The sequence below is a fragment of the Columba livia genome, chromosome 18 (genome assembly GCF_036013475.1).
Source record: "Columba livia isolate bColLiv1 breed racing homer chromosome 18, bColLiv1.pat.W.v2, whole genome shotgun sequence".
NCBI classification, from domain to species: Eukaryota; Metazoa; Chordata; class Aves; order Columbiformes; family Columbidae; genus Columba; species Columba livia.
This window is the reverse complement of record NC_088619.1, coordinates 5154339-5180759: the sequence shown is the minus strand read 5'-3', so window position 1 is coordinate 5180759 and position 26421 is coordinate 5154339. Positions and strand designations below refer to the sequence as shown.

Below are 26421 nucleotides of genomic sequence, written 5' to 3'. Positions count from 1 at the left end.
AAACCCACATTGTTAACTCCGGATAACGGTAATTAAAAGAAAATAAAATCAAAGGTGCTCAGAAAAGAAATGGAACATTTTTCTGTGGAAGCCAAAAGATTATATTAAACTTCAGCGGTTTAATAAAATATTATGAAGTTTGGGAGCGTATTTTCCCTGGGACTTAATCTGTTTATACATCGAAAAAAGTAAATAGAATATCACTTTACTTGACCACACAGAAAACCTGATCTACGGGGCCTGCTCCGCTGTATATATTTCTTGGGGCATTGCTTCCACCTCGGGTTTCATGCAGTGCACCGGGATTTGGGTCCATTCCTCTCCCACCAGCTTGGGGAAAAGCAGGAATTCAGCAAATTAGGGGCCGAAACACTGTGGACGTGGCAGGGCCAGCGATGGCTATGGGTTGAGTGGTGGGGTGAGCCAGAAGACCTGATTTTTCAAGGATTTTTGCAATTAAAGGCATATGACATTAAGTTTGCAGGAGAAATGTAAAGTGGAAGGTCCGAGGTCATGGAAATGATGCCACCAAGGCCGTGGCTGGGGAGTCACAGCAGACAGACCCCCCTGGTAGCCATGGGGTGCGTGAGGTTTGGGAGATTAAAATCACCCACAAGTGGGTAATTCTGTGTTTTTCTCCTTTTTTTTTGTCATAAACCTGCCTACTCTTTCCAGGCTGCTGCCGCCAGCAAAAAGAGAGCACAGCCTCTCAGTACCCGTAAACTTTATTAAACGTGTGCTTTTTTCATTCTTAAATTAAATGAAAAATCAGTCTGTTTCATACTGAAATAGCACCGCAGGGAGAAGGGTGACAGTATCACCAAGCAAGGGGGAGGGAGCAGAGAAAACCCAGAAGCCGTTATATACGAACAAGAATTTTTTTAATCGTTAAGAAAATGGGCAATTTTTGTTTTCTTTTCCTAATCTGGACACCTACCATTGTGTGTGCCAGTGTGTATATGGGATAGTTGAGGAGGCTGAGGATCCAAATTGCTCGGTGCAGGGTAGACATGGCTAAATAATAGCTGGAAATTTAACTTAGTGCTGCGCCCTAGAGATCACCCCGAATACCAGGTAGAGGAGCCCATATACTGATTTTCATGGCATGTTTATATTCCTTTTAACTGTGTAAATTATTGGGTGGCAGCATTTTCCTAAGAGTTGATACAACTCCCCATGGCACAAAATCAGCACCAAGTACAAGGTGGATGCAGCAGCCGGGTCATCGCCCTTCCAGAAATCACAGTGATGCGAATTGCCACAGCAGAGGGTCCGGGTTTAGTTTTGCCAAGCTGCACTGGTAAAGAAAAACCTATTTCTCGGAAATTTCCCAGCTGTGGCCAGTTGAAGCGTGATGCAAAGAGCCTTCCTGCACTTGGGGTTTGGCTGCAGTGGGTAAAGGGAGGTCTCACCTCCAGCTGTATGTCTGAATTGGGCTCTAGGAGCCTGTGCCAAAACACGTCACCATCAGTGGAAAAAAACCCCAAACCAACAGATTTTTGAAGAATAAGTGCAATACTTGTGCTCAGCCCCCCGTACCAAAGCTTATGGTGGTTTCTGTGGCCCATTTGTGGGGCTGAGCGGTGTGAGTTGCTTTGCAAAGCCTCCAAGAGCCACTGCTGTGCAAAGCGGGGTGGCGGAGATGTGAAAGATTAATTCAACACCTGACATTGACAGGATGCTTTATAAAGGTGTGTTCTATTTTGTTTTTCTTTTACATGTTCTAAAAATCTAAATGTTGCATGGCATATAAGCCGGAGCTTCATCAGTGCCTAATGGCACATTTGTTTATTGAAACCAGAAGAATTTGAATACACCTAATTAGTTTCTCATAGTTAATGTATTGATTTTTCTGCTTTTTCTTTTTGATTGAACTTTATACATCACTTTAACTTTTATTTATAGCTGTTTTTGCTTTCTCCTAGTACACATGCTCATTATTGTAGGCCTAAGAGGGGAGCAGTTTTCGATAGTTTACTTCCAATTCTTCTTAGGTTACAATAATCTAAACTTCATGGCTGGATTTTAAAACAAACCTAAAGAGTTTAGAGGCTTAAATGTTATTAGAGTTCAAAGCATTTGATTGCGGGACCTCTTTTTAAAAGCCATTGTTCATACGTGGAGAGATTTTCAAAAATACTTATGGCCCAGGCCGAAAAAATCAATTACAGTCTCAGCTCCCCCGATAGTTTTCCTAAGTGTGCACCGAGGGGTTCAAACCCTCAGAAAACAGTGGGTGTAAAACATTCAAGCATTTTTGGGAATGTATGGCTATGTAGCAGAGATCAGTGTGCTGGGAAGAGTTCTGTAAAGGCAGGTACGATAGCTGGGCTTGTGTACACACCAAAGCTATATACTGATTTAATGACGGTGATTTGATGGCAGTTCTAGAAATTAATTTGTATGAAGGTGCTGGCTAGTGCTATAGCCGGTTCAATATGGGAAGAACAATCTGTAGCACTATAAAGCTGCTTTTTATCAGTCTAAATGTGACCGTTTGAGAGACAATAGCAATATAATTATATTGATTTTTTAAAAATCATACTCTTAAGTGATATTTATGCTTGTCAAAGGCATGTACAGATCAGCCCAACCTTACATCTCCTTGAAATACCAAAGAAATGGCATGCTTAAATCATTTCAGCCTGGAAAACCTTGGATTCGGTGCCTCAGTGGTGCTGCATGGTTCAGTCGTGCCCGTGAGTGGTGCCTTGTCCTTGCCACCAGCTTGGCTTTGGCACTGGGATGGAAGAGCAGAGCATGGGAGGGATGGTGGCCATGGCCCTGTCCTGCCCCAACAAGCCTTCCTGTTAGAAAGGTTTTCCCATGAATTAACTCCCACCCTTTTGGTTACACCTTAAGCCCATTCCCCCTTGATCTGGCCAGCACAGGCGGAGTGCAGATTGCTGCCGCCCTCGGCTCCAGTGGTACGTAAGGGAGACCATTACCAAGAGCCAAACACTCTTCCAACTTCAACTGAAGCACAGGAGGCTCCATCTGAATAGGAACAGAAACTTGTTTGCTGGGAGGTGCCAGAGCCTGGCCCAGGCTGCCCAGAGCGGGTGTGGAGTCTCCTTCTCTGAGACATTCAAACCCCCTGGACCCACCTGTGTGATCTGCTCTGTGACCCTGCGTGAGCAGGGGTTGCACTGGCGGATCTGCAGAGGGCCCTTCAGCCCCCACCAGGCTGGGACTCTGTGACTCTGATTTGGGAGCTCTGAGCTCCAGCAATGAGCTGCAGAGATGCTGGGAGGGACCACGACCCTGTGAAGCCAAAGAGGCTCATCCATCTCCGATTTTCTCACATCATCTCTTGCATGAACTTTGAGGGGCTGAAGGGAGGCAGGTAAGAGAAAGGGCTGTTGGGGGTCTGTGTGACCCCCCCATCTGCATTTCCGCTGTAAGGCGTTTGCAGAAGGCAGTTATGTAAAATGTTTACCCAGATGTGGCACAGTACATTGCCAAAAAGGGGCTTAAAATGGGACACACTGGAACAAGAAGGTGGGAAAAGCCTGAAGGTATTAGTGAGGGTGGCACTGAGCTGTGCTGTGTCAGAACAGACCCCTGAGCTCAGCCTGGCTTTGGTGCCACCAGCCCATCACCAGCTGGGGCATGGACACCTGAGCTCAGGTGGGGCTTTGGGGCAGCAATGGTGGAACAAGGTCCTGGGGCCTCACAACACTAATGAAGTTGTTTTAATTACCTTGGGAAATGGGCTTTGCATCTAAAACCGGTGTGTCTTCAGGGGATAGGAAGGTCCCGGGACTTCGTGTCATTGGGACTCCTTGCAATCTCTGCTGTGATTTTATTAACATCTTGCCTGGTGTGCAGGTACATGGTGAGCTTGGTACCCAGGTTACCAGATGATCCCCCATGTAGTTTGTTTTACCGCATCCAGGCCTTTCCAAAGTTAGACTTGGGAGAGGGAGCTGTGTTTATACAGCACCAACCAATAATTAGATGCTCCTATAGTCCAGAAAATGCTGAAGATAAAGAGACAGCAGATAAATGAGCCCACGGTAATAACAAGATCCTGCTTCACTAATAGATTTCTGTTGCTGAGACACTTCTACCAGCCAAAAAAGGTGATAAGGATCAAAGTGAAGAATTTAAAGCTCCTGGTTATTGCAAACAGGAGATTTGTTTTGCCTGATGATTTTTAAAGCCCCGCACAACCCACGTTCCTGTTCCTGTTTCTCCCTCAGTTCTCCTTTAGGAAACGACAAGAAACCTTCCAGCATCTCCTCATTCTCTTCCCTTTCTGGACATGACTTTTGTTCATTTTTTCCCAAAAAACCCTTTCTCCGCTATATTAAGACTGGTCCAACTTAAAATATTCTTCATTATGGCTTAAATATCCACCAGACACTGTGAACTTGTTCCCTGCATACGAGTGGTGGGACGGTGGGTCCTCCATCATCTTTAAGATGGGTATCACAAGCATCATCTCAGTGTGGACCTTTCTTGCCCATCACCCAAATCCCTGCAAATGGGTCATGCCCCCCCCCAGGGAAATGCACGTTGCTGTCAGCCCAGCAAAGGGGTGCATGGTGCTGGCAATGGGGAACCCTGGTTTAGAGCCAACCCCCGTGAATGAGCCTTTTGACTACCTGGCAGTTTTCATCATTGAGTCAAAAGAATCATTTGTTTTCTTTCACTTTTGGCTACCAAAATTGTTTTGTCTCAAAACACAACAAAGGATTATTGGTTTTGGCTTCTGTAAGATGAAAAATAAGTTTGGTTGGTGAAAAGAGCTTGATTTAGGGAGGGCAGAAGTCAAACAAAAAATTGGATAAATGAAAATAATTTCACCAAAGGTTTCATGCAATAAAAAAAAATCCCCTAAGGTAAGGTTTTGAAAGCCAAGTTAGTTATTAAGCCTCTTCTGTTTAATTGTCAAAAGTAATGAGGTTTGGTCTAAAACGGCATTTGCAAGCCAAAACCTGGCTGACCTTCCAGGGAGGCTCTGAGCTCCCCCAAGCACCCCTCTCACTTCTGGGGGTGGACTTGAGGACATAGGGAAACTTTGCACCTTTTTTACCTTTGTTTTTTTTTTGCAGAAACAGTGCTAAACCTTGGGCCCATTGAAGGAGGCAGCTAAGCTGCAGGCCATGTCAATAGGACCAGGTTGTTCACAGCCTCCTTTTCTGGACAGACACATCACCTCTGCGAGAAGAAAGAAAATGACAAAAAGCAAAAAAAAAAAATCAGAAGCAATCATGTTTCAGCACAACTATTTTTTTTTTCTGTATTTTCCCCTTCTCTACTAATATGTAAAAAAAATATATATTATATTATATTTTTCTTTTCTTAAATTATTTCTTTCAGCCTCAGTCCCAGCCGAAGTCCTGCCCCGTCATCTGGTAGAACTTCATGTTGAAGGGCCGGTAGAAGTCCCGCAGTCTCTGCACCACCTCCTGGTCTATGTCGGGGTGGGTCCTGCCTTTCGTCTTCCCCAGGCAGTGGGGTTTGCTGCTGCCTTCTGCCTTCTTCAGGCAGGGGAAGCCCTTGGTTTTGTTGAAGTAGAAGTGTTTGTCGGTGATGATCCTCTTGAGGCCCAGAAAGTCCTGGACCCGGCCCAGCTCCCCCGCGGGGTCGCTGATCAGCCTCTCCCCACTGACGAAGAGGATCTGCCCGATGGGGAAGTAGAGGAGCCAGTTCTCCAGGTGCTTGGCGTAGATGCCGATCTGGATGGCGCTCCACGAGGTGTCGATCAGGCCCGTAGTCCTGTTTTTGAAGGTCAGGCTCTCAAAGGTGGGGATATCTGGCTTCTTGGAGAGCGTCTGGGTGTAGTCCGAGATGGCTCTGGTGACGGGGTCCCGCACCACCACGATGAGCTTCGTGCCCTTGGACATGGAGGAGATGCGGGCTGGGGCCTCCTTGGTGACAAAGTAGCTGGGGGTCTTCTCCATGGTGATCTGCCCCTCCAGGGTCCTGGGCATGAGGTCTCTGAGAGAGGGGGAGAGAGAGACACGTTAGTGCCGAATGCCCCAGGGATGTCCTGGGTACCAAGGATGCTCCTGAGCCTCATGCCTCCAGCCCAGCTTTATTTCTTCCCTGTATGGATCACGAGGAGGACCATAATGCTCTGATTCAGCAAAGCAGCCAAACAGACTCCTCATTTCCTCTTACTTTGGCTGCCCGTTTATCTAGAATTAGACCTAAACCTATTTTGCCTATTCAAGGGCATCTTGGGGGCTTCTTCAGGGGGATCCCACCTCCCTTCTTGAATGGCACTATAAGAACACAACCCATCTCTACACCCCTGATGTCCTATCCCTTTAAATTCCTCCCTGCCTGCACTGGGGTTTCCTGCACATTGGCTTAAATTCCCTGGAATAACAGAGAATTTCTGGAGTAACAACACTCCCTTCCTGCAAGGCACAAGGGATTTTCAAGGGCCAGGATGTAAGCCTCTATCTTTTGGTATTTTCAAGGTAGCAGCAAGCTGATGTCACATAAAAATGTGCAATATCAGCCCCCTGACCTCAGCAATTTCCTCCTTCCACCCAGAGAAATCCTACACGCAGCACTTTGGGAAGCTCTTCCAGCCGGGAGTGAGAAGGGGCTCTGGGCCATGTCCATCCTGATTCACGGTCCCCTTGGGAGTTCAGAGCCCTCCTGGGCCAGGCACTGGGTGTGATTTGCTAAAGCATTGCAGGATTTGGCCACAGGATAACCTCAGCTCCTCTCTGTTAAACAAGGCAAGGCAGGAAGGTGGAGGTGCTACATGAGCAGCCATTTGTCTGCTCATCCTGGGCACTCCCTGCTCCTTTCCTTGCTCCTCACCTGCCACACCACATCCCATCCCCTCACACACAATCATAGAACTGCTTTGGTTGGAAGAAACACACAATATCATTGAGTCCAATTGTTAACACTGGCACTAACCCATGTCCCTAAGAATCTCATCTCTGTGTCTGTCCAACCCTCCAGGGCTGGTGACTCCAGCACTGCCCTGGGCAGCCTGTTCCAATGCCCCACAGCCCTTTGGGGAAGAAATTGTTCCCAGATCCAACCTCAACCTCCCCTGGCACAACTTGAGGCCGTTTCCTCTGCTCCTGGCGCTTGTTTCTGGGGAGCAGAGCCCGAACCCCCCTGGCTCCAAGCTCCTTTCAGGCAGTTCAGAGATCAGAAGGTCTCCCCTCAGCTCCTGTTCTCCAGCTGAACCCCCCAGGTCCCTCAGCCGCTCCTCTTAAGGCTTGTTCTCTAGACCCTTCACCAGCTTTATCACGTCACCCTGTGTATCACCCCTGGACAGGAGCCAGAACCTGCAAAACACCAGTGATTCATGCCATCATCGTGTGGTCACACAAACCCGTCCCTGCATCCGGGCTCTCAGCAGAGCTCTCGGCAGCTTGGTCTCCTTCCACCAGTCCGGCCCTTCCCAGAGGAATGGCAGATGGATGGGAGGTGGCTGCAGCACCAGTGAGGGTCACCCTGTGCCACCAGCAGTTCTCATGGCAACTGCAGCCCCGGGTCCCGAGGAGCAGGGACCCACATCCCCCCAATGCTCTGACCCCTCGTCTTTGACCCCGCGGTGGTTGCGACACCCGTGTGCCGTGATGAACTGCTCCCTGCCTGTGATACTGTGACCCTCTCTCAGCAGCAACATCTGGTTTGCAAACCTGTGCAATATGCCAGCAAAATTAAACTCATCTATCAAAAAAGCAACAGCGAAAAGCCAACAACAGCTAAAAACACCAATAACAACCAAACCCCAGGCTGAGTTGTTATGTTACAAATGAGGCAGTGAGGATTGACCCTTCCTAGGGCAATTCTTTCTATTTGCAGCCACATTGCATAAAGGCTGAGCAAAGACATGGTCCTAGAGAAGCCAAATATTTGCTGGTTTTTGCTGAGGGTTTCTGTTTGGGGGAAACTCCATGAATTTGGGACATTCAGGCTGGAGAAAAAAAAAAAACAAAAACCAAAACGAAAAATCCTGAAGGGTATGAAGACATAAAGGCAATTGCTGTTCATAGTAAAGATGCAGATGGGTTCAAAACCAGCATGAGGATGGTCTTTGCTGAGCAGACACAGAATTCTACAGTGGGATGATGCTGCAAAGGCCAAAAGTGTAAATGGTTCAGAAACAGCCTGGCCAAATTCATGCTGGACGAAACGAACGGGTGGCCATGAAATGTGAGGGTCCCAAAGCCAATTCCGCCATGGGGAGCCCCAACCCCGATTGCCCTCAGCTGGGAGGAGACAAGAGGAGAAGAAGCCCTACAGACCACCAGCTTTTGTACACTTGTCAGTAGATACCTGATGCCAGCTGCCCTCTGGAAGAAGGTACTGAGCTGGACGGCTCTTTGCTCTGGCCATTCATACATGGATAGGGGTGGACTTGGTAGTGTGAGCTTTATGGTTGGACTCAATGATCTTGAGGGTCTTTTCTAACCAGAATACTAATGTGTAATGTAATGTGATATGTTTTTTTGCTCAGGGCAGTCTTGTTTTTTTCACCCATGTGCACCAAGCCCACATTTCCCAGATTCTTTGGACCCCTTGCAATGACTGAGGAAGTGCCTGAACCCCCGAAAGGGTGAAAGGAACCAGGTTATACCCCCTTTCCCCACTGCTCCCCGGCTGGTCCTTGTCCCTGTCCCGCAGCTCCTGCAACTGTGAGTTGCTGTCAAGCAAGAGCAGGAGCTACAGAACCAGCAGCAGGAAGGCAGGATGGCTTCTGTTTGTGTTCGGATAAGTGTTGAAATCTCTGCTGCGTCTTCCCAAGGAGGAGATTAACCCCTTCCATGGCGAGGCTGCAACACAAAAGCTTTCTTCAGCGCCCAGGAATGAGCCGGCACCTCCGCTGCCAGGCCGGCGGGCAGGGACACGCCAGGAGCCACAGGGAATGTGCTGCCACAGCTTTTGGGAGATTAATTAATTACAAAGGGCATCTTTCATGGACGTAAACAGTTGCCTGGAGGCCTCCCTGGACTAATGGCATCTGGGTTTTATTGCAAAAGAGCCACTTGAAAAGACAAGAACCACAAAAATGTTTTTGGCAAGAGCAGCCACGAGTGGGCCCTGCCAGAATAAATGGATTCTGTTATTTTAATTTTAGTAGAGCTTGGGGCTTTATTTAATTACTTAATAGGGGAGGAAGACTTTCCTCAAAGGGAGCATTTCAGCTAGGCATGCATATTCATATCTGGCCTTTTCCAGGTCCATACGTTCTTCCCAGCAGTGTTATCTGAGATGGCCATTCCCAGCCAAACCCCCAAAGGTACCTCATGGGGCTGCTGCTCAGGGGGGTTGTGGCCCCTTCCTCACCCCAATGGGTTTTGCAGGACTTCACTTTGGTAATGCAAAGGTTTGGATTTGTCCTCCCTTGGAGCTGCTGCAGCAAATACTCCAGGACCAGGCCAGGGTGGGAGGTGTGAAGCTGCCTCAGAGTGCTGGGCTGTGGACGATGCTGTGCAAGGGCTGGGGATGATGCTGTGCAAGGGCTGTGGACGATGCTGTGCAAGGGCTGTGGATGATGCTGTGCAAGGGCTGTGGACGATACTGTGCAAGGGCTGTGGACGATGCTGTGCAAGGGCTGGGGACAATGCTGTGCAAGGGCTGGGGACGATACTGTGCAAGAGCTGGGGATGATGCTGTGCAAGGGCTGGGGACAATGCTGTGCAAGGGCTGGGGACGATGCTGTGCAAGGGCTGGGGACGATGCTGTGCAAGAGCTGAGCACCAGGTGGTTGCAGGACCCAGCAATGCACATGGTGCTGCTCAGGGATTTATTGATGCAGCCCAGTGTGCCAGTCCTGAACGCTTGCCTTTAGTGCTGGGATCACATCAAAACGTCCCAGTAACAGTTGCCCAACCCTCAGACACTCCTGGTGTGGGAACTGAGCTTTGGTGTCATGTTTATTATGGCTTTTGTATCTCTTTATGGACTGTACAATGATGCCTTTAAAAATCTTGACTTTAGTTTCCCAGGGAGGGTGTTGGCTCAGCCCTGGAGATCAGAGTCCACAGAGACACCACTTTATCTCAAGTCCCTGTTCTTACCAAAAGCACAGTTCTGGGCTTCACTTTACGTCAAGAAGGCATCACTTTACATCAAGAAACCAGAATAACATATCAGGCTCCATCCTTACAAGACTAAGCACCCAAGGGTTGTGCTTCTGGAAATACAGCTTGGAGGAATGGATGCAATGATACGTGGTGGTGGTGGTTGCCACCAGCCCATGCTGGGTAGCCGCCTTGACTCCATCAGGAGCTAGGAAATGGGTTAAAACAGCTGGTCTGTCACAGCTGACCTGTGCTGCTGTCCCACCAGCTCGAAGCAGCAAGAGAAGCTGGAGATTAGCAAGAGAACAAGCATTGGTTGTTCCAGAATGAGATTTTTTTAGGAAGGCACAGCCTGCTTCATGTAGGATGAGCAGCCCTGTGCTGCTGTTTCCCACTGAGGTGGGAGCAGCTTTTGGTCACTGGACCTAGAGAACTTGAGGTGAGTTTGCTGTTTGAAGTCCATCTGCCACTTTGCTCCCAGCTGGACCAAGCCATGTCCTGCTCAGGACCCCTTGAGCTCCTGGGCAGCATGCAAGGCATTAAAAGCAGCTGGGGATGGACTTGCTGCAAACCTTTCCCACATAAATCTAGTCCAGATCCCTCTTGAAGGGAGGCTGACGTTGGTAGATAAGGGCAGCTCTTCACCAAGCCATTGCAACCCAGAGCAATAAATAAAGCTGCTGTGATTAAAGCCATCAGCCCCATGTGCTCCTTGGCCTCTAGTAACACCTGCCCCAGTCATGTGCTAAGGGCAGGACTCATCTCTTACCTCCAGAAAGTGAGGTCCTTCTCCCTGGTATGACTTCTTAAAAATAACCAGCCTGTCAGAGCCCGGGTATCCAGGCTGGATGGACTGAAATGATCTTTCAGAATAAGGTATGCCAGCCTGAAGCCATGCAGAAGAGTGATGGTGTCACCCCTGTGCTGCTGGGGTCAGCACTGCCCTGTGCATGGCCAGGTCTACCTCGAGCTCACCTGCAGCGTGAAAGTGAGTTTGTGCACTGCCTGAAATGGCAATTGCAATATAACTGAGGAGGAGGGGGATGCAGAGCAGGGGTTTGGACCAGCCCTGGGGTTTGCAGCTTGCAGCAACACAGCTCCTCGGTGCCAGAGCAGGGAACAACCCAGCGTGACTGAGCAGCAAAGGAAGATCAGTCCCTGCTCAGCAAATGCTGATGCCTGGTCCCAGCACCAGCAGACTGGGACCTGGCCACAGCCCTCAGTTGTCCTCTGGAAAAGGGATGAAAATGAAGAGACGTGAAGCCGGAGTTCCACACAGCTTGTTCTCACAGGGCTGGGCTTTCCCAGAGGTGCTGCTGACTTTGGCCATCAGCATCTTCCCGTTACACAGCCTGCAAGCTGCAGCAGGGTTATGAGACGCAGCAGAAGGGCATTGCGTACCCCTCCCCTGCACCCCAAAACACCTTTCCTGAACAGCCCAGCCTGGGGAGCACCTTTCTCCAGCCTCCAGGTGCCTTTTCCATCTTTCCTGCCAGCCTGAGCTACTGATCCAAGCAGTGGGATACACGCAGGAACAGTGGGGAAGGAAAACCCCCAGGCAGATATTAGAACATCCATGGAGCCTCCCTGTTTCCATGGCTCGAAATGAGTTGCCAGTGAACTGCTAATTAACACCTCACAGCAAGCTTTGCAGAAGAAACCTGCCCTCTGTTACTTTTTGCCCTGCCCGGCTTAAACCAGCAGCAGTTTGGTTTTGCTCCAGGTTCAACGGCCAGGGTTTGGCCGGGCTCTGAAGCAGCCCAGCCCGCAACAGCGCTGGGAAAGGAAATCACTTGTGGTGGCCGGGGCTGTTTTAAGGAAGTGTAACCGACCAGGTCATCGCAGGAAAAAACTGTATCATAGAAATGCTGCTCTTTCCAAAAGAGCCCAAGAGCTCTGCAATCCCTGGAATTCCACGGAAGAGCCTTTCTGGCAAGGAAGGGCCATATCTGGTCCCAGAAACATAACATGGGGTCACGGGGAGGATTGGACACTCTCCCACCAGCAAACATCAGTCCCCGGTCCTGCCTTTGCACCACAAAGTGACCGCACAGTTAAAAATGAAATCGGGTTGTTAGTGCAAAATTATTTGGTCTTTGTGTATGGGAGGAAGAAGAGGAGGAGGAGGAAGAGAAAAAGCACATCGCTTTAATCTCTGGGAGCCAGCAGCATTCAAAACTTGAGGGGAACCCTCCTCCATCAACCACCCAAAAAACCCAGTAGCACTGAGATGGGCACTGGTGCCCTCCTGCCCTTTTGTCCCATTCGACAGCATTTCTCTGCCTCTCTCTTGGGTGCTGCTTTCTGTATGTCAGGTGTTCAGTGACTCGTACGATGGTGGATGCTGTGCCAAGGGGAAGGAGAGCAGAGCAAAAGGAAGATTAACTGTCTGATGCTGGCTTATTTCACCTCGAATTTCTCTACCAAAATGCTATTAGAATGTCTGTCTCCAGGATGGGGCATGAGTGTGGATGTCTCACAGCTCACAGTGCCGGGGGAAACACGGATCCTTCTCCAGCATGAAGCTATGGGACGAGGATGGGGACACTGAGGTACAGCAGTGCCTGGGGCTTGATGCAGCCTGACGCCCCCGAAGCAGTGTGTATTGCTCCCTGTGCTACTGCAGCCACCAGCGAGTTGTCTTCTCCCCTCCAACCATTTCTCTTTTTCTTCCAGACCATTTTAAGCAGTGTTTCTGCAGCAGAAATTTATAAAAAAATCACAGCCTGCTATCACAAGCAGTTGCCTTTGCCCGCCCTCGAGCCCACACTCCCAGAAGTACCATTACAGCCTGTACAGGAGATGATTGAAAAGAAAGATGCTCTGGCAAGAGTGATAACTTGATGTAACCAGCAGCGTGCATGTATATATAAATTAAAAAACGATGCCTCAAGAGATGAATGTGTCCCTCCTCCGAGGCTGGTGTCCCAGCCCAGGGGCTGTGCTGCCCTGGCAGCTCTAGCAAGGTTTTAAATTTGCTTTGATGAGCTGTGAGGGCACGTTGGAGTTAGCTGAGCCTCCTGCTTTGCCTTCCTTCAGATGTCAGGTGAAATCAATACATGGAAAGATGCATTTCAGGAATCTAATAAAAATTAAAAAGAAAAGAAAAGCACCAAAAACATCTCCAAGAAAAGCTGTGGGACTGAGGAGGCTGAAAGGAGAGGGGGAAAAGATCAGAGAGCTCTGAAAGGAAAAAAGAAAATCACTTGTTGTGTTGCTGGATGTAAAATCAAGTCCAATCGACACGAATATCAAAGGGAGACTCTTGCTATTGGTTTAAATGGAGGACGGATTGGGCGCAGGGGATAAACCCGGCACACCGGTAATACGTCACCTTCCCGAATAAGATGCTATGGCAGAGGCAGGGCCTCTCCTCCCGCCCCAAATCTCTCTGCGCTTGCTGCTGGCGGGAGCTCCTGAGCTCGTCCTTACAGCGGATGCCCGTGTTTATTTGAGCAAGTCTTGGTATTTATGTATTTCATTACATCTGCAGCCAGTAGCATCTGTTTTCACGCTGTATCTGTCAAGGAAAATCTTATCAGCGGAGCTGCCTTCCTCTCCCTCCAGTTAAGCTCCCTCTGAAGTTTAGGAGGTGGCTGACAGCCCGGCACGGATAGAGCCAGCACCCGTGGTGCAAATCTCCGCAGCCCACAGGGACCCCTGGACACCTCCCGTGTCCCCATCCAAACCCCAGCAGTTGTCTCAGCCTCAAACGCAGCCCAGGTGGCAGGCAGGGTCTGTCAGGGCAGGGTGACACAGAAAGACGAGGCAGGTGGCCATACCCATCACACGGGCATCCTGGCAAAGGCATCTGCGAGTCCACCCAAGGGCTGTGCCAGGATCCTGGGGGTCCCTCAGTAGACTCCCCCCTGCCCAGTTGCACCCCTGCTGCATGCCAAGTGCTGCGGCAGCTCTGCTCCCAGCCACCAGCGGGTTTAAACACCTCAGCATTTAAGAAACACCTCCAACGCTCTGACTGCCTCCAAAATGGAGACACTAATCTGTCACGTAGCATCCATGGGGGTAGCAACCTGTGTCACCCCATCCCAAGGTCACAGCCAAAAAGCCTTCTCCTTCCTGAGGAGCTGAGAAACCCACCAAAGAAACACGGCAGAGAAAGCGGTGTGTTTGCAGGGGCTGTTGCTGATACCCGCAGGTGCAACATAGACTCATAGAATCATTTTGATTGGAAGAGAGCCTAAAGATCATCGAGCCCAACCATTAACCCACCCCTGGCACTACCCCATGTCCCTGAGAACCTCATCTCCATGCCTGTTTAACCCCTGGTGACTCCAGCACTGCCCTGGGCAGCCTGTTCCAATGCCCGACAGCCCTTTCCAGGAAGAAATTGTTCCCGATATCCAATGAAACCTTCCCTGGTGCAACTTGAGGCCATTTCCTTTCGTCCTATCACTTGTTACTTGGGAAAAGAGACCAACATCCTCCATGCTCCAACCCCCTTTCAGGTAGTTGTAGCTCATTATGCATCTCATCACAGACCTGATGCTCTCTTTGTGGCTCTTGGGGCCATCAACTTGCTCAGCATGAGCTGGAACACTCCTGGGCCAGGGAGAGGGCGACTGCTGCTCCATGGTTCTGGGGCCAAGGTGGCCGGTCGGGAAGTGGCAGTGTCCCCAAGACAATGGGCTCATTCTGTCCCCAGAAGTCCCCTGTACTAGCAGGCGCACGTATAACTTCACATCAGTTTTCCTGGCCCTTGGGCAATGGGGCTGTGGGCTGTTTCAAAGGGTCAGGGGAGCATTTGCACGAAAAATGCAGCTGCACATGGGTCTTTGCTCAACAGCCCTGTCCCCCCCGCTGTGCTTTCAGTGCTCCCTCACTCTCTCCTCCCACCTTGGGAAGGGAGATTGCACTGATCAGAGCTAATTACAATGTGCAAGCCCTCTGCCTAATTGTTCTGATTAATTATTGATGGACAGAGCTGCTGCTGTGAGGGCAGCAGGTGAGCGGGGAGCCCTGTGCTCAGGCAGGTGCCTGGTGACCTCCCAGGTCCCACTGACAATGATGCCAGTGGTGAGAGGCAGTGCTGCTGTCCTGGCATCCCATGAGTGGTCTGGCAGAAGGAACCGTGCAGAGAGGCTCCTGAAAATGTTCTGTGCTGGGAAACACATCTGGGCATCTCCCGGAGACATCCAGTGCCTGAGTGCTATCGACAAGCAGAAACTCCCTGGTGCCATTAGCTGTGCAAGCCATTGATTTTCTGTGCTGGAACAAGAAACTCCTCGGAGCTGAGGCAATCACGTGTGGCACCGCTGCCTCCTCCAGGCTGACCATCTGGGGTTTGGAAAAGGGGCGTTTTGTAGTTGTTTTCTTTCCAATGGCTAAAAAGTCAAGTCATCATCATGCATTTCTGCATCCATCTGGGAGGATGCTGAGTCCTGCCCAGTGGTGTTGCTGGTAAATCCCAGTGATCCACCTACCAGAAGCAGATGAAGAGCTCCGGAGTCCTTGGCCATGGGCCTCTTTACCATGTCTCCATCCTTTGTATGGGATTGGGGAGACCACCAGGCACCACCTAAGGAGGTTTCTCTGCTGCGTTTGGGGTTGACTTCCTGCCAAGGAATCTTATTGTGTTTCCCCCTTTGCCTGGCCACAAACCTGCTCAAGGCACTCCAGCAGCTCTAGCAAGGGTGCAGGTATAGGGTGTGTCACGCACAGGGGAGCACAAGCCCTGCCCTCCCCAGAAGCCCTGGACCCAATGCTCATCACCACTGGCAGTGGCCACGTACATTTTTTGATCTCCTGTGTCTTTACATCTCGGTGGTCTCTCCAGCACCACATACCTTCCTCAGCAGGAGCTTAACTCCAGCAGTGGTCGGGGCTGCAAGCGTGGAGCATGAGCCTTTTGCCCAATCCCTGCAGCATCAGCTGATTCTTACAAGGGGGTAAATCAGGCCCACAGTGATTTTAGCCTATTTCCAACATAGCTCCCAAATCAAAAGTGATTCCTCATTTCCCAGGTGGATTTGCTTGGGTAAATTCAGGCTTCTCATGCCTGGTTCTGTTGGCTTTTTGGTGCTGTTTTTTATTGTAACTGTGGTGCCTCTTAATGAAAATGGACATGAATTCTTCTCTCCTCTACAGATGCCTCTATTATTCTGCAACCTGCTGATTCCCCTTTATGCCATATGATGCCAAAGGAGGATTTTCCAGCTGAGATGATGGGCACGATCCTTTCCCAGCCTTGCACCTTGCCTTTCTCACTTGCAAGTGCCCAAAGTGCAAATCAAGAGCTCCCCATCCCATTCCCATCACTGGAGGTGGGCAGCAAGGGACAGTCCATGGCTGGAAATGAATCCTGTGACCCCAGCACTCACCAAAAGCAGCAGGTTTGCTGAAAAACATGTGCCCGTTTGCCCACTGCACAGCTGTGCCATGGGGAGGGAGCTCACAACCTCCTCCCATCACACAGAGGGATGCAGGAGAGTCACATCCTTCATAGGGACCAGCATGACCTGCAGCCTGGACCTCAGTCTCCTCAATTCTGAGGTTAAAATACCCAGTTTGGGGACCTGCATTGTCATTCTGGATGTGCGCTGCAGATTTTTGTTCATATTAAAGATGTGCCTGTATAGGCTGATCTTTATCCCCAGTTTGCAGGTGAAGAGGGCAGGCGATGGCATGTGCTCTGAAAAGGTTATGGAGTGAAGACTGAGAGAGGAATAAAAAGAAAAAGAACATCTGCTATAATTAAGCCTGTCTCTAGGGGCACCCCTGAAGTGTTAGACATGTGCATCTCCCCAAAAGTCCTCCCGGGTCCTGCTGGTGGCCTCAGGAGGACCAGATCTCATCCCACGTGAACCCTCTTGATGGGCTCAGCCTTGGGGTGCCAGGGCAGAGGGGTTTGTACTGGAAAGAACATGGAAGAACCTCAACCCTCAAACCAGTAACCATCTCATGTCTCTCTCACTTGAGGATCTTCAAGACCACACACTTCAGCCCTGACTAAGCAAATCACCTAAAGAGGAAGGTTAAAGAACTGTTTATTGTTGGAAATGTCTCCCTCTCTAGGACTCATTTTTTGATAAATTAGCTTCAGCTTCATTACTTCATGATATATTTTCCTTGACATTTAATTATACTTACCCCAAACACATTAAGCCAATCAGTCTGAACAGCTTCTTATTAATATGTAAATTTCTCCTTTGAAAAGCCATGAATCTGTTGAAAAATCTCTTCAGACTTCAATTAGGCCCATTTGGGAAGTTGGGAACCCCCTGAAATGGTCCGGAGCCAGAGGGGACTGATGGGGCCATGGGGCCCAGACCCACAGACACATCTCAGAGCCTGGTTTTAGGATGGGAGAAGGGGGTGCTGCTATTCCCTAAAGCACCTGCACAGGCCTAGAGCCATGAAGAGGGATAAATTGTTGCCTCTAAGGATGCTGAGAGCCTGGCCAGGTTGGCCAGAGAGGTGGTGGATGAACCATCCCTGGAGACATCCCAGGCCAGGCTGGACGGGGCTCTGAGCAACCTGAGCTGGTGAAGATGTCCCTGCTCACGGCAGGGGGGCCACTGGGGGACCTGAGAAGGTCCCTTCAACCCAAAGCATCCTGTGATTCTAAGACGGGAGATTGAATACTGCAAAGCAACACAGTGATGGTGACTTATCCCCATCCCAGCCCTTCTCTGCAGGAGATGATGTTTCTCCACCAGCCCTGGAGACAGGGTGACTCTCTGCTGAGGACCACGAAGGCTTCTCCCTGCAGGGGAGCTTCACGTGGGAGCTGCAGAAGATGCAGTGAAATCTCAGCCCAGATTCTAGCAAAACAAACAGGAAACCGGTTCCTCTGGCTCCATGGGCAAACACGACATGATTTGAATTAGGCAAATAAATTGAACCACACAATTAACCATCTGCCCTGGAACAGATTTAGGTTTTGCTTTAAAGCATCACTTCCAGCCTCCCTCTGCTCTCATACCCATCTGAACGCCACAGGATTCTCTAGTCAGAAACCAACGGGGATTAAATTCATTGAATCATTCCTGTAAGTAATTGGAGAGGAACATCAACGTAGGTACTACAGCCCCGGTGGCCTTTGGTCTTCCTGACTTGTTTCCTGTGGATTATGACAATGGACAAACCACAGAACTGCTTCAAACCCTTCCAGAGTCTCCAGTTCCCACCAAAAGCCTTTACTTGCTAAACCAAGATCATTTCCTGGGAGCTGCTGTGTGCCACAACATCTTCTCGAGAAGAAGTTACCCATTTCATCTTATTTCAAAAAAGGTTGCAGTTTTTTAAGAAATATGACTCAGTATATTTTTTTTTATTCCCTACAGTTAGACATTAAGATCGGAAATACATTGCAATCAGCGCACTATATAAATAGTCCAATTTCGGAAAACAGCTCTCATGAGCAATAAAGAAACCCAATTTACTACGCACTATAATAAAAATATCTCTTTTAGCATATAAATCAAACCAAAGTGAACAGATAGAAAAAAATAAACTCAACCCCCCTGGTTTTTGCCCGAGAGCGGAGGCAGCTGGCCCTGGGGAAGGGCTCGCCTGCCCTAGATAAATATATGCAAGAGCAAATCTGTTAAAAATTGTAGCCACCACTTTGTTTTCTAAAGGTCCCAGTTTATCCTTCGGCAGAAGAAGGAGGGCTGGGGAGAGGTCGGCGAGAAACACAATCCTTTCCTGTATAAACAGTATAGCCCGTGCTGATTTTAAGTGCATCATATGGCGTATATTTTATGTGTGTGTATATATAGAGAGAAAGAGAGATTTTTCAAGCCAGCCAGAGACATAAAGTGATCTTATATCATCTAAAACTAACAATCGGACTCGGACTTCTGGCAGTTTTCCTCACAGTCATCCCTGCCACCCCCAGCCCCTTCCCCCATGGTGCGTGCTGCTGTCTGCCCCCATTATTTTTCACAAAGGCATATAAATCACTGTGGAAACTCTTATTATCTTATTTTCCCTCTGCTTCTCTCTTGTCTGTTTTGAGAAAAATTAATGCATTTGTCTCCAGAAAAATGTGCAGTCTCTATAATTCAGTTTTAAAACAAGCACAACTAGCAAATGGATAGACCTCGGTTAGGAGACTCATTTTTCATGCGAGTAATTGAACCCTTCCCTTCGATTTTTCCTTTGGGTGTTAAAGACAACGGATGGCTTCCTGGAATTTGCTGAGGTCTAAGAAAGGTGGAAAGACAGACAGACAGCAAAAGATAGAAAGAAAAAGACAGAAAGGAAAAGAAAGAAGAAAAAGAGGGGAAGGGAAGGGAAGGGAAGGGAAGGGAAGGGAAGGGAAGGGAAGGGAAGGGAAGGGAAGGGAAGGGAAGGGAAGGGAAGGGAAGGGAAGGGAAGGGAAGGGAAGGGAAGGGAAGGGAAGGGAAGGGAAGGGAAGGGAAGGGAAGGGAAGGGAAGGGAAGGGAAGGGAAGGGAAGGGAAGGGAAGGGAAGGGGAGAAAGGGAAAGAGAAAGAGAAAGGAAGAGAGAAGAGAAGCTACTAGTACACCCACCCCTAAATGGGAATTCAAAACAATACAGTTCTTCACATAAAGTCCCTCAGACAGTGGTGTGTTTTCCCAAACCACAAAAATCACAGCCAGCTTTAAAATAATCCCCATCCCTTGTGTTGTGGGGCTCCTGGGCACAGCAAGAGTCTCCTCCTAAGAGCAATACATACAACAGGCTCCTGTACAAAACCATCTGCGTCCCCAGCACAGTCCCTGGACCGCATCCTCGTGTCTGATCAGCTCCGAGGCCCGATTCACCACTCACACAGAAGAACTCAAAAATAATTCCAGAAAAGCCACAATCAAGTGAGTGCTCAGGCCAGCAAAGTCTATTGTTCCTTTGTTTCTCACCATATTATCTCTGTCCCCTGGGAGCTACATTATTGCTTGCAATATATAATGTGATTTGCTTGCTTTCCATGTCTGCCTCATTTTTCTTAGGCGCAAACACGTAGGTACCCTCTGCTGTGCAGATTCACAGCAATGCATTTGTTCTGCCCATGGAAGAGGAGAAGGATGGGAGAGGAGCGAGGATGGGAACTGGAGCAGGACAGAGGGGAGGTGGGTGAGAAGCTGCAGGCGATGGAAAGGGGCATGAAATACTGCCTGGAAACTGGAAGGACACAGAAAACCATCGAATGGATGTGATTTGGAAAAAAAACAAAAGGTGTTCCTCCATCCTCCTTGCTTCTGGAGGAGAAGAAATTCTCAGAGACCAAAAATTAGGACATAGTGACTGCAGGAATGGGCAGTGGATGCAGGAGGCTGAGACCCACCTGGGCCACTCTCGGGAGTTTTGGACACCCCTGTGTCCCTGTAGGTTAAGGGACCGACTGTGGCATTTGTCAGAAGCGAGGAGAAGGGCTTTTTCCCTTCTCTGCAGAGATAAAAGGATCCGTCCTCCAAGGTATTGTTGTGAAATCCTGAACAATTCAACAGAGATTATTAAACTTTGGAAAATACTGTGACATGCCCTATTCTGCTGGAGATGCTGCATGTATATGTGTGTGTGTGTGTGTGTGTGTGTGTGCACATCAATGGAAAGATTTATGAAAGAGCCAGACACCTCAAAGCACCCTCCCTGCTTTTTGAGAACAGGGGTTGTTTCTTAAATTATGCTGAGAAGTGACTTCTTTATATATCACTACACATTTCCTCCTGCCGCAATGCCAAAAAATCCTCTATCTGTATTATAAAAAAGAGAGAGCCTGACCTCAGGCTGTGACAAGTTTACCCTCGGAGTTATTCTTCATCCTTCCTGTGCCAATGCTTTGTCCTTTTGCAAAATGAAACTTTAATGGCTGGAAAAGGGCTCCTGACTTTCATTCCTGGAGCAAAGCAGTCAAGTGAAAAGAGGGCAAAAGCCTCCAGAAAATAGAAAGCTTAAAAAGATTCCTCCTAGCTTAATTTGCAAGTTGTGGGCAAGGCGGGGGTTAGTGCTGAAGAAACTGCGCTGAGCAATCGCACCCTGGCCCCTCCAGCCCCTCGGTCTGTTAGGGGATTTGAGCCCCAGCTCACAAGGTCGCGCATTAAGAGCTCGTTTTTATTCCACCTCCTCCCAGGGAATGCATCACTGTCTGACCCGGTATCAAACAGAGTCATCTGACATATTTCAGCAAGTTCTAGCTGATAGCATATCTAAATTTCATGAGTAAATTGCACAGTGTCTAGCTTGGGTCCGGCTGGTCTGTAGTTTTGTACCACACTCACTTTCGTGTCGCTGCATGGAGGGGACGTGGCAGTTGCTGCTTGGGCATTGGTGTGACACTAAGGGTTCCAAGAGTGAATCCAGCTAATTACAGTAAAACAGAAAAACAAAACAAAACAAAACAAGAGAAGAAGATAAGAGAAGAGAAAGAGAAATGCTCTCCAGAATATGAATGGATGAAAAGAAAACCAATTAGTGACCTCAGCTTCATGAGTCAACCTGAGTTGTTTGGCTCTAGGCCAATAAACCCTCATCTTCCTCACTCAGCACCAAATTAACATGGGCTGGGGGTTTCAGATTGGCTCCTGGGGATGATCCCCAGACTCTCCTTTCCCAGGGCTGCCCTGCTGAGAGCTCTTCCATGCAGAAACCCCTTGGCAATGCCAACCCTCCTCCCCCTTCATTTCTCAGCATCCACAAAGAGCAGAAAACCCAGCCCGACCATGCTCTCTCTCATTGCACTCCCCTGGGAAAATGTAAGAAAATGCAGGAAAAACTGGCCAAGCCCACACTGATATTCTCAAAGGTCTTTTCCAACCTAAATGATTCCATGATTCTATGACACTCTTAACAGCAGCAGGGATTTCAAATCCATGCTGACCCATGGCCATCAGGCATCTCCCAGTGGTTGGGGCACAGGGTGTCACCTTGCAGGGCAGTGGCACCACTGGGACCTTTGGTGTGGTATGATCTTCCCATCCCAAAGTGGAGATTCATGGGGGGAGCTTTGAAAAGTGATTCCGTGTCTTGGGAGCCCAGGTCTCCCCAAGAGGCAGCAAGACGACTGCTCTTAAGCCACTTTGGAAAGCCCAGCCAGGACCATTGGAGATGAAGATTTTGAAGTGTGATCAAAGAGACTTGCAGAGATAGCAAGGAGGATTAATGCTTTTGCAAAAACACAGGGAAAGCTTCTTAGTTATTCCAGTGGGGCTTTTTTCAAAGGGGCCTAAGGGAGTTAGGCACTTAAATCGCACTCAGATCCTTCATTTAGTTTGCAAATCCTGCGCTGGAGTGGTGCAGAAGTGTGACCCCCTGAAGCATTACTTTCCAAACGTGTCTGTTTGAGTGAAAAGCTGAATTGATTCTGGCTGTGTTGGTGGCCCCCTGCAGCTGCTCCTGCTCCGTATCAGCGGGAGCCAGCTCACTGGTGGGAACAGTTGAGAGTACAACGTGTTTAAAGAAATAAATACGGGACCAGCTACACACGGAAACCTTGAGGGTTCTGTGTTGAAGGGAAATCACTGAGAGCAGCTCCATGTCTGGGGTTAACGCTAGATGCAACGTGCTGGAAGATGCTACTCATGGCAGATCCAGGCTGTGAGCCCAACCTCCAGCGGGGCAAGCAGCATCACTAGTCCGGCCCGATGGATTTCACTAAGATCTCTAAGCAAGCTGCAGGAATCACTTATTTAATGAGTTTGCTTACTCTTCACTGTTCATGTCCCTCTGTATATTTTTTCCCTCCACAGGCAGCCTTTTACAGTTAAAAAATGTAGAAAGAAGACTGAGGGGTTACCAAGAGAGCTGCATGTTCATGGTGTCTTTCAGCATTTCCACCACCACTGCTAATGCTGTCGTGGAGGGTTACAGCTGTGGGAAAGCAATATGGAGAAGCCAGAAAAAAAGGCACAAACAATAAACAAAGAACCTGTTCTCATGCAAATGTTCCTCGCAAAAACGTAATTATAAAAAAATAAGACAGACAAGAAACACACACCATGGTCCGGCCGCGGTGAACTTTGCAAGCCTTCCTGTCAGGTCCAGGGACTTTCATTTCACCTTCTCCATCACCACAAACTGGACAGGGAGCCCCATCCAACGTGCCCCCAGCACAATGCAAATGGGTTTGGTATTGTTGGGAAACATGGCGCACATGTGATGTGCTATTGTCCCTAATTTGATTAATGAAGCGATCACGCTAACGGGGCATTCTGCACCCCCCCAGCACCTTGTTACTAACCCATGCCAGGAACTCCCCATCAGAGCATTAATTCCCCCGTACTCTGCTTTCCCAACCTTGTCAGGTAATTGTTTATGAAAAGATGAATGTATACAATAATACTGGGTGAAGGGAGCTGATGTATGTGGTGTTAATGAATGAAATAATCAGTTTGGTAATAACTGGCATGTGTATTTGTCAAAAGGGAACCAGCAGGACATTAGCATTCTGTAGCCACCGAACCTTTATCTCCTGGGCTTGTGTTTGACAACCGCCCCCAGATAGTCCATGAATAAAATCCAGAGTAGTACCCAGACATAATTAAACTGCCAATGTGGATGTACCTAAATGAACTTGATATCTTAATGACACTAGATAGCACGCGAATAATGAAGGCGGCATGAAAGGGATGTGCATAATGAACACAGACATCCCGGCTGTCGCTGAGGAGCTGCCCGTGGGGACCGTCCTCGCCAATGGTGGCCCCTGGACCTCCTCGTTAGCACGGGGGACATCGCCTGCGCTCCCATGCCAAGGGGACCTGTGCCGTGGGGCTCAGATGTACCAGTGCTGGGGACAGTGCTGCCCCTGTGGGGACAAGGGCTGGTGTCCTGCACTGCTAGCCAGGTTGTGGCCATGCAGGACAGGGTGACATGTGGGCACAGGGCTCTCAGACCTGCCTGCTAGCACATCTCACTCCTTCCTCCAGAAATCCCTCCTTTGCCCCACCCTCTGCACCAAATCCTAACTGGTCCTGCTGCATCTACTCCTCCAGATACTTCTGGCATGGTCTTGTGCTGCACAGACATGGTTTTTAGGAGCATTTAATAGGATTAAATTACCAGACATGCTCCTTTTTATTTTTTTAGCATGGAGATTGTTTTCCAGGAGAGAAGCCACTCTTTGGGGACAGGCTGTTCTATATCGCAAGATAACTCAGCACCACGTGTGGAGCCACAACCCCTCCTCATTCCCATCATCCATGGACGTCAAACCAGACGCACCGTCTCCCAGCACCCCTGGGTACAATCCTTGCTCTGGAGAATGCTGGGCGCTCCTGAGAGCCCTCCCACCTATCCCTACAAAGCCACCCCTGTGTTACGCTCCCATTTGCTGGTGTTTGCTCCCGAAAAGGCAAATTTCAGCCTCCTCCTGCAGGGAGGCACCGCGCTGGGCTCACACGCCACATGGCTCAGAAGGTAATTGCCACTTATTGCTCTAATGGCTCCAATTTTAGCAGCAAATGAGTGATGTACAGTAAGCATCAGTCTTATTAAAGAAATAATAATGGGAAATTAGAGCAGGCTCTATGGGGAAGGAGCACTCCCCTAGTTATGGGGGATACAGCTGCGCTGGCATTTGACAGCACAGAGTCCCTGCCTGCTGCTGATCTAACTCCAAGATATTTGAATACAATAAGTTCAGCACATAGGAAAGCAACCGGCTCAACACGGCTCCGCTTGGTCCGTAATGACTGATCCACTGGTGGCTCAGCATTTGCTGCGAAACCAGCGTGGGAAATGTGAACTGGAACAGGTCCTATCTCCCTCTAAAAAGGAGATAAGGAAAAAACACTTAATGAAAGTGAAAAAGTACAGCAGGCTTGGGGGAAAACAGCTTAAAAACCAGCAGACAATGTAGCCTGGACCACCACAGGGAGAGCCGACACAGCAGCCTGCTGGGTAACACAGCAAGTTGTGATACAGGATGGAGTATTGAGATGGGTTAAAAACATAACTCTTGCTTGAGCCAGAAAAGGGAAAAGGTGGCGCTGATGTGGCCCAGGGAGGTGACAGGAGAGACCTGGGCACACACCACCAATGTCTTGAGAAAAGACAGTCACCCTTAGAAAGACATCAGAGAGACGCAGCCAAAGAGCTCCATGTCCCTACCAGGTGACACCTTCAACTTACTGCACCCTGCCCCTTTATCCCTGCTGAAGGTTTGGCCCTGCCTCCCAATTATTTAACCATTGCTTTCCTTCCCAGTAAAGACATCCCTGTGGTGCATCCTCATTAGACAGTAATGGTGATTTCATTAGATTAAATAACTCCGATATCCCCCAGAGACCAACAGCACTTTAAACATAGAGCCTCAGAGTTAGAATTACTGTTATTTAACATTGATTAGATTACAAGGCAAATCCAATTTTTCCCCTAAACATATGACGGCTATGATTTGCCTAGTGGGAGACATTAAGGACAGCATTCCTGGAAATCCACACTGAGGGGGAGAACTGTGCCTGAGTCAGCAATGTCGGGGTGACCCGTGGGCTCGTGTCTGACAGCCCTTTTGCAGAGCGTGAATGAGGCTTGGGGGTGTCCCCATCATCCCTGCCCTCACTGTGCTCCAAAGCCAGAGGGTCAGATTGACCCGTATCTCCTGTGTCAGCTTATCGCCCCCTCCAGCAGGAATATGACCAGGAAATAATTGGACCTTTTTGACCCATGGCCCTGCCATTAATCACTCCCTAAAGCTCCCTCCTGGCCCTTTTTTCCCCCAAGAGCCCCATGGCTCCCAGCAAGGGATGTGTCTCTGGAACCCATGTCTTCATTCACACCAAAACACCCAGCAGGCTCCAGTCTGGGTCTGGACTCCTCCATCCTACTCACCCTTGGATGTCCCCAGGGCGGTGACAGCCAGGAAAGCACCTGGGAGCAGCCAGGGCTGAGTGCAGCTCTGCAGGTCACCCAGGCTTGGGCTCCTTCATCTCAGTGTGGGCTTACACCAGCTTTTACAATGCTGCTGGATTTGGCCAATGAAACCAAGCGCTGCTGCACAGGCTTTAACAATATCCAGAGTCACTCATAATTTTAAGCCATATTTACTCCAGAGCAAACACACCCAAATTCCTTCCTCGCCTCTGCAATCACCACCCTGATGCTTTTCCCATCTACCTTCCCAGGGTTGTAATACAACCGAGCCCAGGCAGTTCCCCGTGAGAATGGCGCTGGGGACAGAGCTCTAGGGTGAGAGCCGAAAAAGCAGCAGAAGCATGTGCTAGGGAGATGCTTATATTGTCCAAAAATAAATAATTAAAAAACCCAGTGCTGCAATAGAATGTTTTCTGACATAACAAAGAATCCAGAGGTACACTAGGAAACCAGAGGTTTCACATCTGGCCTGGGAAGGCTGGCGGGTCCCGATGGATAAATCAAGCCCGTGGCTTCTCTCAGTTGCTCCCTGTGTTTGTGGCTGGGGAGATGAGCTGCTACCCTGCTGCATCCCCTGGCATCAGCAGGCAGTGATGGGGAAGCACCAGTTT

General features: G+C 49.2%; 1 protein-coding gene across 1 annotated transcript in view; it reads right to left on the bottom strand.

Moving 5' to 3' along the window:
* Positions 1–709: 709 nt before the first annotated feature.
* Positions 710–26421, bottom strand: part of HS3ST3A1 (heparan sulfate-glucosamine 3-sulfotransferase 3A1) — a 36293-nt gene continuing 10581 nt past the window's right edge. The window contains exon 2 of the mRNA XM_065034596.1: positions 710–5949. Coding sequence (XP_064890668.1) covers positions 5331–5949 — 619 coding nt within the window. The 3' untranslated portion in view covers positions 710–5330. The remainder of the gene's footprint in view (positions 5950–26421) is intronic.